We start from the raw sequence: 14,878 nt of genomic DNA on the forward strand, positions 1-14,878 counted from the left end.
CGCGAATATATCCCTATGGGATTTTCCCATTGTTCGAGGCTACCAACTTTAATTATTTAATTCTCATAGCCTCGAACATACCGCCGGTTTATTTATTAAATATTAATTCGCCGGTTGGTATTTTTTGCCAGGACTCTATTCTAAAATGGCGTTTGTGTTCTCTTCTGTGACTCCAACCCAAGTCGAGCCCTTTGTTCCACTTTTGGCGGGCTTCTCCACAGAAGGGAGGGGGTTTAGGCACCCTGGACTGAGTTACCTTGGTAACTCAAGTCGCGCTCTTGTGTGATTGGCCCAAGTGGTGAGCCGGCCGGCTCACCACTTAGCATGTTTGATTGACAGCTAGGCTGAGTGAATGAGGGTGTGCTGCATAAAAGCAGGGCTTTGGGGACTGGAACTTCAGAAGTCGCCACAGGACCTGAGAATCAGACGAGGGAGAAGCTGAGCCGACCTGCTACGACGACACCACCGGTGGAGCCTGCGGAACCGACTCACCACTTCCCGACGACAGAGAAGATCTCCCGGCTGGAGAGTCTTCTTCCCCTGACTGGTGGGCACAACCAGTTTACCTTCTTTTCCTCACATCCCAGGACGTCTTGTGGTCGAATTGCCCGTACCAAGCACCCCGGCAACCGGATAGCCACTTACCACTGGACCGCGAATAAAAGGACCGCTCCTTTTAACTGAGAACTCCGCGGCTGGTTTCTTCCCTGGCAGTGCAACTGACTCCTGTCTTCCTCCCCGACGAGATCCTCTCTTCCCCCGGACGAAGCACCGACTTGCATCCGCTGCCAGGAACAACTGCCCCCGCTGGAGTATTCTCACCACTTTAAGGTACCGTGTCCGCCAGGCCTCCCTTTCTAAAGATTGCTACAAGGTAATAATAATCCCTTAACCTTCTGGACTGGGCTGGCCGCCTTGACCATCTAACTGGTCCCTTTCTTTTGGTCAAACTCTTTCTGAACCTTTTCGAGACTTTTGTGCAGTTTTCAACCGTGTGACCTTGGACACATTTCGTTCTGATCCTCTTAAAGTGGATCCGGCTTTCTGAACTCTAACTTCACGGTTTGACTCTGCCTTCCTCTCTTGCTGTGTTCTTGTGAAAGTGTTGGGATCTGTTTCAATTTATACTCTGCCTTTCTATCCCTTTTAAGCCGAATTATTAGAGTGCCATCTGCGTTAAGCGCTCACCGCTGTCTGAAAATAAGTGGGGCTTTACTTAAGACTTGTCTAATATTCTTTTAAGGGAGTGTCTATCTTTTAGTGACCGTGTTTTTGAACTGCTTAATATTAGTGCCTGTGTGTTTTATTAGATGTGTTTGTTTTTTTAATTCAATTTTATTGGTTTTTCGAGGCAACAAAGCAGTAATACAAACAATGGCAACCGGGCACCGGCCCGAGCCAACTTCGATTAGTAAAACTCTGCCATATACACCCTACCTCCCCCCTCCCGCACAAGACCCCTAATGATGAGGCACACGATCCATATCTCCATGAGTAAACGTTTCGGGCAGCTCCAACCGGGCATACAAGGAATTAACATAAATGGACTTTACTTGAGGAAGTGCAAAGAGTCTCCTACTACAACCAGTTTTCGGGCCGGGTGTGGTACATCAGCTAGGCTCCCGTATCGTCCACAACATTGGCGAACGCTTCCATAAATTGCAGCCAATCAGTCTCAACCTGCGTGCAGGAGCCGTGTATTACTGATGTTAGTCTCTCCATGAAATAAATGTCTTTGGCCACCAACACCCATTCCCTCTTCGAGGGGAGAGATGCTCTCTTCCAAGTCCTGGCCCGTACAGCTCTAGCTGCCAATAGCAAGAAGTGTGTCAGGTCCGGGAGTTTCTCCCAGTGGTCGTCCCTGTAGTCGACACCAAATATCAATAACAATGGGTCTAATGGGTAAACCCCCTCTCCCGCCTCCTCGAGCCAGCTGAGCACTTCTGACCAATAGACTTGTACTTTCCTGCAGGACCACCACATACGCCATTAGTCGGCTCTTTTCCCACATCCGTGCCAACACAACGGGACAGTGTCTGGGAACATCCTAGAGGGGGAGATCGGGTCGTACTGCCACCTGTGGAGAAGCTTGATGGCGTGGGGCTTCTACTGGCATGAGATAGAAGTCTTAAATGCCCTGCTACATAGCCTCCCCCAGAGCCCATACCCGATGGTACAGCCCAGGTCCCTCTCCCATTTCCCTCTAAGGCTCTTAGTCGTTCCCTCGCGGGAGGTTAACAGTGCTCTGTAAAGGAGGGAGATGAGGCCTTTCATTTCCGTGTGGGAGTCTTAAGATTTTCTCAACCGGGGTCAGCCCCCTTTGTAAGCATGATTTTAGTTTAGGTTTCATTAGGACGCCCTTAAGGCGCAGGTATAGGAGCGGGGAGAGCCTGCCGATTCCCAGAGCCGTTTCGAGTTCCTGGATACTTATGAAAGCGTCTTCCCTTACCAATTGGCCTACTCTACACAGGCCCGCGTAAAACCATCACTGATAGTGTTCGTGGCCCGGAATTTCTTCGAGGACTGGCGTTGACCAGATGTGGCTCAGAGGAGAGGGCCATGTGGTGACTTTCTCGCTAGAGCCTTTCCCTGCTAGTGCTTTCCACATTGTGCCCAGTATTGGGTGGTCTCTAATTCTTTTGGGGAGCTTTTTCAGTGGGACCCAGAGCCATTCCCCCACCGTGACTGGGCGTAAGTAGAAATTTTCAATGTATACCCATTGTTTATTTGTGTCCTCTCTAAGGTGGGGAGCCAGTGCCCTAAGCTGGGCTGCTCTATGGTAGGCATTAAGGTCCAGGAGGGCAACCCGTCCTCTATCCTTGGGGAGGGGAGAGTCTCGTACCCAATCCTATGTCTCTGGCCCTGCCATATGAACTTCACTATGCGCCTCTTGGCTTCTCTAAGGTATGATTCAGGAGCCTCCAAGGGGAGCATTTGGAAGACGTACAACACCCTGGGGAGTAAATTCATTTTTATAGCGTTTATTCTTTCCATCCAGGAGATCTGCCCCTTCCCCCACGCCTCCATGTCCCTGAATAGTTTGTCAAAGAGCGGGGGGTAGTTTGCCTGGCCTAGATCCCCGTCGGGACGGACTATGTTGATCCACAGGTATTTTATCTCCTCCAAATAGATTCGGAGGCCCAGTGCGACGAGTTCCGCAAGGTCTCTGTCCGCATCAGGTGCGAAGGGAAAGATAATGGACTTGCTGACGTTTACCTTAAACCCGGAGAAGTGGCCAAACTGTTGAATCACCTGCAAAGCGGCTGGGACCGACCTTGCCGGATCCCGCGGGTGGAGCAGGATGTCGTCTGCATAGAGGCCTAATTTGAAGGTGCTTTCGCCCACCTCAATTCCTCTTACCATTGAGGCCCCCCTGAGGTACTCCGCCAGAATCTCCATTGACATGGCGAAGAGGAGAGGGGAGAGGGGGCAACCCTGCCTCGTACCTCTCTGGAGATGAAAGACTCGTGACAGGCACCCGTTGACTGTAACTCTGGCGGTAGGTGACACATATAGGGCCTTGACGGCTTGTTTAATCCCCGCCCCGAAGCCCAGCTTCTCGAGTACCCCCAGAAGGAACCCCCAGTCAACCCGATCGAACGCTTTCTCAGCATCAATGGACACCAGGACGGGGTTCCCACCCTTCGCTGCTGCCTCTCTCATCAGGTGCAACGTCTTGCGCAGTGTATCTGCACCTTGCCTTCTCCGTATGAAACCCACCTGATCTGAGTGAATTAGCCTCGGCATGTAGCTGTCCAGTCTTGAGGCGATAATCCTGGTAAATAGCTTCGCATCTACATTCAGGAGGGAGATGGGTCTGTAGGAGCGGCAATCCGCAGGGTCTTTCCCCTCCTTCAGAATCACCGGGATCAGCGCTTTGCCAAAGGAAGGGGGTGCCCTCCCCGTTCTCATAATATTCGAGAGAAGGTCCGCAAGGATCCCCGCCAGGAGGCCCGAAAAAGCCCTATAGAAACCTGCAGAGAACCCATCCTCCCCTGGGGCCCTGCCCAGTTTAAGTCCGGATATGGCTCTAAGGACCCCCTCCTCAGTTATGGGGGCATCTAGGGCCGACGCTTCTAAGGGATCGAGGGAGGGGAGGGTGACCCCGTTGAGATAAAGCACTGTCTCTTCCTTCTCTGTCTCCCCTTCCCTCCCTTAGAGCTTCTCATAGAAAGAAGCAAAACTTTCGACTATCCTTCTGGATCCGATCTTTCACCCTCTTCAGCGCTAACCACTCTAGCCACCCATCTATCAGCCCTTTGGCCTCGCAATTTTGCTGCCAGCATAGCGTCAGCATTGTCTCCCTTCTCATAGTATTTCTGACGTAGATGTTGGAGCCCCGCTACAATTTTCCCCATCTCCATTTCCCTCAATTCTAGTCTCTTCTCCCTCGCTCGCTATGCTCAGATCCCTTTCTTTCTCTGTCTCCGCCTTCCCCTCCAAGCTTTCTAGGTGGATTATTTCAGATCTCAACCTGTGGGTCAAGAGGGTCCTAGTTCTTTTTTTGGATGCCCCTTCGCTGATCAACCTTCCCCTCCAAGTCACTTTAGCCGCCTCCCACACCATCTCCTTGCTCACCTCTCCTGTGTCATTTAGCTCAAAGAATTCTTTAATTGCGGCTGACATTTCTTCCTTGAAGACCGCGTCCCTCAGCAGGAAATCATTGCACTTCCAAAGAGACTCCCTGGGTTTCAGCCCCGCTATGCTGTCGTCTGACCAGACCATGTCGTGGTCTGTCCAGCTGACCGGGCGGAAGTCACAGGCCTCTATTCTGCTCATGTGCTGACTTCCCATGAAAAGGTAATCTATCCTGTTCCTGGTGCCATGGACTGCGGAGTAGAAGGTGTATCCCCTACGTCTAGGGTGCAGCTCCCTCCATATGTCTACCAATCCCTGCTCCCACATTAATTCCCACAACCCGCCACGAGGATCAGGTCCCCTGTTGCCTGATGTGGCCGAACCCCCACTATGGTCCAGCTCTTGATCTGCCCACATATTGAAGTCCCCGCCCAGGATCAGGAGCCCTTCCGTTTTAGCCATCACCTCCTCCAGGACCACTTGAGCAAATTCCCTCTGGCCCACATTAGGGCAGTATATCACCGCTAGGCTGACTCTGGAGTTATGTAGGTTGCCAGACACTACCAACACTCTTCCATCCTCCCTCTCCCACCGGGACACCTCTGTCAGTTTCTGGTTCCTTTGGAGTAGGATGCCAACTCCGCCTTTCTTTGCACGACCTGATGCCCAAAAGGTCTGACCAACGTGAGATCCTGGAATGGCCCTCTCCTCCCCCCCTCACTGTTCTGGTTTCTTGAACAAACAAGATATCCACCTTTCCATTTTTCATTTCTCTCGAGAAGGGAGCGCTTCGTCGGCGAGTTGAGCCCCTTGACGTTGAGCAAGCCCACCCTGAGTGACTCGACCCGGCCCCTTTTTTCATTGACTGCCATTGTTTTCCCTTCTTGAGTATCCTGTCTTCCCGGTCATGTCGGGGCTGCCCTGAGCCCGTTTGAAGTCCGGTGGAAATCGTGTCCCGAGCCCAAGAACATCAATTACTCTCCCTCCCCCCTTCCTCCTCCCTCCTTTGTCCAAGACGCCTGCCAACGGGCAAGCCACCAGGGTGTGTGCATGTTCCTGCACCGCAGTTCTCTTCATAAGCTCTGTGTCCCCAGCCGGGGTCGCCTACGAGCCAGGCTTAATTTTTCCGTTAAACTATCTTTGCACTCCTAGTCCCCTTCAGCCTCTGACATCGGCGTGTTAGGTTTCCTGAATTTTCTCCTGCCCTTTGTTTTCTTCTTCGTGGACCAGGGACCCGCCGGTTCTCTCGCAGTATCGCCTGGTTCTTGGGTCTCCATCATATTTCCCCCTTCCGGGGCGTCCCCCTTGAGCACTTGTAGTACTTGTGCGGCTTCTTTGCCACTAATCACTCGATAGTCTACCCCGGCCCGTTCAAAGGAAAGGGCGAAGGGGAAGGACCATCTGTATCTAATGTCTTGGCTTGTGAGCCACTGGGTGAGTGGACGACAATCTCTTCTGCGGGTGAGCGTGAGGGAGGATAGGTCCTGGAATATCTTAATTGTGTCGCCTTCAAAGATAAAGCTCCCCAGTCTTTTTGCCTTCTCCAAGACCTCCATTTTCTCTCTATAATGGAGGAACCGCACCACAATGGACCTCGGTTCCCCGCCCGCACCCCCTCCACCTCGATGTGCTCTTTCCAGTTGGACTTCCTTGCCGCCCTCCAAAGTAAAAAGCTGATTTATCAGGCCCTGGACCTTCCTCCCCACGTCCGCCGCAGTTTCACCTCTCTCTTGAGTCACACCCATGATGCGCAGGTTGTTTCGGCGTTCTCTGTTTTCAAGATCGTCCATCTTCAAAATTATGTCCTCCTCTCTCATTTCCAAATCCGTTAGCCTAGCCTCGTATTTCATGTCGCGCATGTCTGCCTGGAGGTGATTATTTTCCATGCCTTCCATTTTATCCTCCAGGGTCTCCACCCTCCCCTTGAGATCCATTATGGAGGCCTGAATGTCCGTGCGAATCGCCTTAATCTCTTGGAGAATGTCCTTGAGATCCTCTTTGGTGAGTACTGCGGGAGGGGGATCGCCACCCGCTGGCATGGTGGTTATGGCCTCCCTGGGGGCCGCACCCGTGGCCACGAGGGGTCGGCGGAAGCGCTGGAGGGATGAGATCGCCCTGGGTACTGGGGGTCGCTCCAGGGTCCGAGCCTTCTGGCGCACCTCAGGGCGGTGCCGCTATACCCCTTATGAGGGCCGGGGTCGACGGTCCAGGGTCCCCACAGTGGCTGGGCCACTGGATACTCGGACGGTGAGGGCACGTGGATCTGTGAGTAGCGCTGTGCCCTAGGAGGGGCCTGTTGGTCTGAGAAGAGTCTCGGCGATAATGGGCCTAGTAGAATCCGTCGAATTCGGGCGGCCCCGTGCTGCATGCAACCAAGGAGAAGGCCCTGGGGGGGGCTGCCCCCAGGTGGCTCGTCCACTCGATTGTCCCTGCCCCCCCACGTTCTCCTCACCTCCAACGGCTCCCCGTCACTGTGCTGGGCTCCGCTGAGTAGGCCAAGGCGCTTCCGGGGCGTCCACGGGGCCGATGCTGGTCGCGGGGGTCTCTGTGCGGTGGGTGTGGGCCAGGAACAAGTTCAAGGCCCCGGTGTATTGGGGGGCGCCCCTCTGTGCTGCACTCGTTGCGCTGCGCTGATAGCGGGCGGGAAGCCCGGGCCGTGTCCTCCTTGGTCCTTGGCTCTCGTAGGGTTCACTGTGTACGTGGGGGCCGCGTCCGTACACGCCCCACTGCAGGTCCCCCGCGGTGCGTCCCCCAGCACACCTCCGCGAAATATGCTTCTAGGACAGGGGGGGTGGGGCCTCTTCGTGGGGCTGCGGTGTCCGGTGTCGCTCGTGTGCACTTTCTCAGGACACCCCTATAGCCAGGGCCCCGGCCCACACCGCGGCCGGTCTCAGCGGCGGGTCCCCCGGTACTCTCAGGGTAGGGCCCTCTGATCAGGGGACAGGCCTTCTCTGGCCCAGTCTCGTACTCCAGGCTGGGGACTAGGAAAGTCCACTAGGCCCTGCGGTGCTTTCAGGAGCGCGATGCTCACACATCCTGCATGCCGCGCCCCCTGGTGGTCTCCTTAGATGTGGTTTTAAATAAATAATTATATCTCTTTTACACCAAACTCTGGTCAGTGTTTGCTTGTTCTACGGTGTTCCTTTTGACCTATTGTGAATACTCTGTATACTGCCTAACTCTTCTTGAGGGAAGTCTGACTGCTCAGCCACAGCTACCAAGTGAATCTGTGTGGTACAGACTGCTACCAAGTGGGTTTACTGCCAAACACCTGTGGTCTTAAATCTTTTGCAGTGGTCCGAGAGGGAACTGCACAGGTTTCTGCCTAACAGCCCCATAGCTTGTATGGCAACTCTAGTCTCCTGAACCATAACCCATCCCTCTAATCCATCCCTCTCAGTAAGTGTCATCTTAATCGTATTGTCATTGTATGTAACTACCAATATCTGTTCTTCAACCAAAGGACGTTATGAAAAAGGATCTATCTAACAATCTACACGTGTGCCAGTAATCAGTACTTGTGTGTACTCTAGGGTCCCATCTGGTCCATGCATAGAAAATACTGGATGCCTATTACTCATCTCCATGTTCAACCAAGCCAACATCCGCCCAGATTTGCTCTCTAGTGATGGCATTTTGTTTTATAAGAACACGAGTCATGCTTCTATAGAGCCTCAAAGTTTGGGATCTGCAATTTATGGCTCTCCAGATGTTTTGAGCTACAACTCCCATCATTCCTGCCAGAATAGTCCATGATGAGGAATCATGGGAGTCGTAGTCAAAACATCTGGAGAGCTGCAGGTTGCAGACCCCTGCTCTAAGGCCTCCATGAGATCCAACCTGGTCCTAGTTATCATCAGAACCTGTAACCAGGACTGATCTGTACATGAACCCGGAATCATGATGGCATCCTCACATCTAATGCGTGTGTCCTTTGAAGTCTTTCTGACCTCATTGTTCACGGAGAAGCTGCAGCCACTAGCATCACTTTAAAAGACTCCCAAAGAGAGGCATAACTATTCACTGACCCCAGTGCTGGAAATAGAAAATAATTACTCTGGTAGTCCTCTCCTACTTGAGGGGGGAACGGATCGGGGTAAGGGGGGCGGGACTGAGGTATGTAGCCCCAGGCCAGGTCATGCAACTTAAAATTTCTTCATGGAACCCAAGCCTGGCAATTTGCATAAAAGCAAAGGGCATTTTGGGAACACAAGAATGTCCACAATTTTAAATCTAACCATGTCTGTGATAGGGATTAGTAAGAAACCCTTTTTGAGAGCAATGGAAGTTGGCCTCTGATCTTTTTATTGGTCACAATACTCACCCTAACAAAACCATATTTGTAAATTGAAAGACGTATATACCAATTTGGACTGAACAGATATGAGACTTTGGCAGCTCTTGCAACCTTTGCTGTAGCCCCCCTCCTTGTTTCGGCCCATTTCCTTAACACTTGACCCTTCCGTTTCCTCAGAAAATGAATGCATTTTCCCCAGTCCCCCTATAGGCCGTATTACTAAGTTCCCTGAGAGCAGTCTCCATAAAGGTATAGGAGGACAGCTCTTGTCCAGATGTAATTTACCGCCCAGGGGGAACTTTCAGAAATTAACCTAGCATTTTGTAATAAAGTCTCTTATTAGTCACAAGGGACACACAGACCAGCTGTGGAGACTGATGTTGTTCCAGGTATGCTTTATTGGTACAATATGTACAGTTCCAGTTACTCTCAGGTATTTACAGTAGTCTGGATGACAGGACAAGGACAGGGATAGGTAGTACAGTACACATGAAGGAGAAGACCCACAGGCCATCCACTCACTCCAGCTCAGGCCCCCAACTGACTCACTCAGAACATTCATACACTGATGCACTCAACATTCTCCTGGCTGCATCATACATCACATTCTATGGCAATCACTCCAGGCCAGTGACAGTGTACAAGACTATATATAACACATTTTCTTTTAAGATGTCAAACCTATGAATGTGAATCTCCTTACTTAAAATGTAATCTAACCTAGTATGTATGTTTTTATATAGGGGTTAGAAAAATGAGTATGTCTTGTCAGTGGGGCGCTATAGATGCCACACATCCACTAATCTTAGTTGTTTCACTACCTTTTTAAAAGCGTCTACAGCAACCTCCAAGGGAATTTTTCTAATCTGGATCTGTCTAATTTGGTGCTGGTAGTACAATAAGGTCACCACATAAAATCCACATATCATCCAGGAACAATACAGCACAACTAGAAACCATGCCAGGTAAAAGGGAAACGCCAGCCACATTCGCCACACACACATTAAGGAAACATATTTGTGGCCCATTCAGACGCTCTGATACCTCATTTTCTGATATTGGGCTCTGTAATGGCCATCTGTATCGGAAATGAATTGATTAACACAAACAAAAGACATGACCACTCCTTTTCCTGGTTATCTTTCCAAGCTTGTCAGGGACCAGCTGGATTTCCTTGATCATTGCTATCTACACAGTCAGACATCCCCCATTTGAAAAATTAGAAAACATTTTGTTTTTTTAATTCCACTCCGAACATTTGTGTTTTTCACGGATGTTTTCAACTGTCTTTTGAAATGTGATTTTCGATTAATGTTCCCTTGCCAAGACCATCGATGTGATGTTTGTACCAGAGCATTTCATGGCAGTACCTGATATGTGATACTCTTTGGGCATATGCTGTCAGACAACTGATGGGAAATGGTGAGAGTACATGGGTCTATTGTGCTAACTACTGACAAATGCTTCAGGCAAAAATATTTACTTGTTAATGCTTGTTTTTCATTACTCCCAATCTGGTTTATTTCCAAGCTGTATTTGCCTGTGCTGCTTTTTTTTATTGATGTTTTGGCCAAAGCTTGTTGTTTGGTTTTCTACCAAGCACAAGAATGTTAGGTGCTTTAAGGCTTTCTGTCCGACCATCATGCCCACGATACGAAATTGCTTCCAGTTCGAGGTCTGCCTTGATGAGTTTTGCAGTTCCTTCCCTGTTATCTACAGCAAAGCAGCTGAAGAAAAATCTGCGGACGTCCTCGTTCTGTTTTTTTTTAATTAAATAAGAGAACATGTCAGGCACATACCTTTTTAGGGTTGAATGATTGTGTTGTTTGGTGATTATTGGTTTTGTAGCTTGGGGCAGTGGTTCAACTTCATGAAACCTTGATACGTATTTATTTCATTACACAGAAACGCAAAAGAAGGCACTGTCCTCTGAACCAGGGTGAACTGGATGCACTCGAGTACCACTTAAAAGTAGGTATTAATGTGCTAAAAACTTAACAATTGTACATTCTTAGTTCAAAGTGATATTTGAGTGTATTAAAGTGCTTTTCTTTCACTGATATATTTAAGATATTTAAATGGTATAGATATGCTCTAGAGAAGAAGTATTGGTATGTTACTACGACATTGCACAAAGAATGACAAATAAATGTGTCATGGATTTAAGGGGACAAGCAGATTAGAGCGAAAATGCTATGCAGTGTCTTATACACTTGATGTTCGGCTTTTTGTAAAATATATTGTGAAATATCCTATATTTTAAGTCTGCTCACGCCACATTAGTATACTCCTATCTTCTTTGCAAACTATTTCTGAGCTGCTCCAAGTTAGATGATTACAAGTGCCCAAAATAAAGCTTGCAAACACCCACCCTGTACAACATACAATTGTTTCTTTTTTGGCCAAAACACAAGCTTTTATTGCAGAATATCAATTGTTTGTGGGGGATCAACAAAACACTTCAGCAGAAACTTATCGTTTTACATACTTCTGATTTAAAATCTTTTTTATTTAGTATGAAAAGCTTACATCAAACAGAAACCAAGTGCAATGAATTGGAAAAGCTCATTGTTGTAAAGTATAACTAAAAGACACTCCCCACCCTTAAACATAATCTCATGCAGCATGAACAAAGAACACACAAAAACATGAAGAAGAGGGAGTCACAAAGTTCAAATGTAGAGATGTCCCAGGTCACCCAGTCTAAGAGGGAACGTAAAATCTTTATTGTGGGTCTGCATTCCAGGATTTTCCCCCAAATAACAAACAATACCAAAAGAGATTCTTGTATAGCATAAATTAGCTTCACACAGATTAGCATTTCCCAGATTCCAGAGAGCCATACGAGTAGACCTGCAACCTGCTTGGATTGCCAGAAAGAGACAATTAGCAACTGTAAGGGCGCAGAAGTAGACGCAGGACACAAAGGTGGCATGCTTGTTGGCATAATCTTTTATTTGACAGAAAATAAGGAAGAGCCCTAGCTCTCACTATAACCAAGAGGGGGTTCCCTGCCTCAAACGAAACTAAGGATGGCGCCAGAATGTCAGTCAAAAACAAATAGTCCACTCTCCTATGTCCCATACCTATCTGCATCGCTTACACTTCAAAAAACTCTAAATTAGGCTACACCCTGACTCCAAAAGGGTGGCTCCCTCCTTCGGGATTATTTTTAGGCAGTTTCTGAGTGACGGGAGAATATCCTTTCCCCCCTGATTTTAGTTAGGCTTTTCTGTATTGTTCCACACAGATAGGGATGAGGTCTCTCGTCCCTAGACCTTCTCAGGCGATTTGCTTATAGTTCCAAAAACAATATTGGGAAGGTGTCCTCCTTCCCCAAGCCTTTCTTAGGCTCTCTTTCAATATTATCAATATTGTCTGAATTTCTACCAAAGGATATATCTTCCTTCCTCAGAGTTTCTCATAAATTGTGGCAACGGATTTTTAAAAAAAAAATGTTTTTATTATTTTTATATAACAACACAAAAAACAAGAAACCAAATAACAACTCGCCTTCATTTTTATAACATATTCACTTTGTTCGTCTTGTCCTCCCTCCCCACTTCCCCACAACTCAAGCCTACTTTCCCATTTCCGCTTCCGTGGTGTCTTCCAGAGATTTGTTGTCTTCTGTATCCCTAGAGGAGTTCTGTTCATCCGGCCCATCTAGGGTTGACCCTTGCAGCGTAGCTATAAGAAGTCTCCATGCCATTAGAGTTTCCACTCCCCCCGCCCTCTATTGGTTGCTTCATGCCATACGGCTGTTTCCGCCTCTTCCCATTTCAATAGGTCCCGCCACCACACTTCTAGTCTGGGTCTATGGCTCGCCTTCCATCCCATGGCGATTCTACGCTTGGCCAGCATGTAGGCCAGGTCCTTAAGTTTGCTAACATGCCTCTGGTTGCGAGGTCTCGTAAAGCCCCCCATCATACATGCCCACACTGATTCCATGTCCAGCCGGATTCCTTTCTCGGCTAATCTTAGGATGATTTCGCCCCAGAATTTCCCAATCTCCGGGCATGCCCAGAACATGTGCACCATCCCAGCGTTTACCTCCCCGCATTTAGGGCAGGCTTCTGTTCCTGAGTTTTGGAATCTTGCAACTCTTTGGGGGTCATGTATGCTCTGTGGGTTACATATAATTGTATCTGCTGCAGCCTCGCGTTTCTGGACACTTTTTCTTTATATGATTGGGCTTGCTCCCACATCACGTCCTGCATAGGGTTCTCCACTTCCTCCTCCCAGTCCCTCCTCAACTGTGTCACCTCTTTCCCCACTTTTGACATCAGGAGTTCGTAGATTCGGGAGACCTCATGTCCTCCTTCCGATATATCATATATTATTTCAACAGACTCCTCATGTTGATCTCCCAGCTCCAGCGTGGGCCACATATCTCGCACCAGCCAAACCACTCTGGAATAAGTAATGTATTGATCAGGGTGAACCCCTGTTCGCTCAGTTAGTTTGGCAAATTCTATGGCATTACCCACTTGCCATAGGTCTCCCACTGTGGCTATGCCCACGGTTTCCCAGTGCTTCCTGATCGACTTGTGCAATTGTTCATCTACTCCCTTCAGCGCCACTAACGGCACCTGGGGGGAGCCCGGAGACGGGTTTTCCAGTGCCCGGCAGGCCCTGTGCCACATGCTCCACCCCAGGCCCAGCAGCTGCGCTCTCCCCTTCATTTCTATGTTGGGCACCCAAATCATTTCTTTCAGGAAGAACGGGGCACATTTGGACCGAAGCAAGTGGGACTCAGCCGTGGGGTCTTCCTTTAGCCATCTGACCACGTGCTGCAATTGGTTGGCCAGGTAGTACATCTCACAGTTGGGTAGTTTAATCCCGCCCTTGTCGTATGGATTTTGCAACTTCCATAGGGCTATCCTGTTTCTGGTGTTGTGCCATATGAAACCCCTACATAAGCTTTGTAATCTGCCAAAGAATCCCTTAGGTATCATGTAGGGGAAATTAACAAAAAAGTGTAATAGCCTGGGGAGTGCCACCATTTTCAACAGTGCTACCCTCCCAATCATAACCAGGGGTAGCCTTGCCCAGAATCTCATGCTCTTCTCCAGGTTTTCTACTGCCCTTACCGTGTTATGTTTATGCTCATCCTCCACCCAGTGGTATATATTCAACCCCAGGTATCTAAAGGAGCTGGTCTCCCAAGGTATCTGTAAAACTGGTAAGTCTTCACTCGGGGTCCCTATGTATCTGCCTAATGGATTTCAGGGGGTTTACCACTATCCCAGAGAGCGACGCAAACCTTTCCATCACTTCCAGGACATATTGCAAATTTTCCTCTGGGTAGCTTAAATATAGTAAGATATCATCTGTGTATAACGAAATGAGATGCGGTCGCCCCCCTTGTGTAGATTCCTACGGGTTCATATTGCTGTCTAGGGTATATTGCCAATGGTTCTAGTGCGAGGATGTACAGCATCGGGGACCAAGGGCAGCCCTGTATGGTGCCCCTATTGAGCTGCCACCTGACTGAGATGTTCGCCCCAGTCTTGACTCTGGCGAGTGGGGAGCTGTACAGCAGTTTCACCCATCGTAGGTACACTGGCCCTATGCCGTATTCTTTCAAGGCTGCGAGCAGCCAGGGCCATCTCACCTAGTCGAAGGCCTTCACTGCGTCCAGCAAGGCTATTGCCATTTCCTGGGTGTCCCCTTCCGCCTGTTCTGTGACGTGGTGGAGCCTCCTCAGGTTATCAGCTATGCCTCTATGTGGCACGTAGCCGGTTTGATCTGGGTGTATGAGCTTGCCTATGACTTGTTGCAATCTAGTCGCCAGTACAGCCGTAAGAATCTTGCTATCTTGATTCAACATGGAAAGCGGTGATACGACCCCCATTCTTCGCTAGGTTTGTCCGGTTTAAGGAGTGGGATGATAATCGCCTCTCTAAGGGATTCCGGCAGTCTCCCCACTTCCAGCGCCTCGTTCAGCATGTCTAGCATCAGGGGAAGTACCTCTGCGCTATACATTTTATAAAATTCACT

General features: G+C 49.2%; 1 protein-coding gene across 1 annotated transcript in view; it reads left to right on the forward strand.

Moving 5' to 3' along the window:
* METTL4 (methyltransferase 4, N6-adenosine) overlaps positions 1-14,878 on the forward strand; it is a 331,121-nt gene that overhangs the window by 105,399 nt on the left and 210,844 nt on the right. The window contains exon 2 of the mRNA XM_069620861.1: positions 10,781-10,846. Within this exon, the coding sequence (XP_069476962.1) occupies positions 10,781-10,846 (66 nt within the window). The remainder of the gene's footprint in view (positions 1-10,780; positions 10,847-14,878) is intronic.

This window comes from Ambystoma mexicanum, chromosome 5q (genome assembly GCF_040938575.1).
Source record: "Ambystoma mexicanum isolate Mex_15411 chromosome 5q, UKY_AmexF1_1, whole genome shotgun sequence".
NCBI lineage: Eukaryota > Metazoa > Chordata > Amphibia > Caudata > Ambystomatidae > Ambystoma > Ambystoma mexicanum.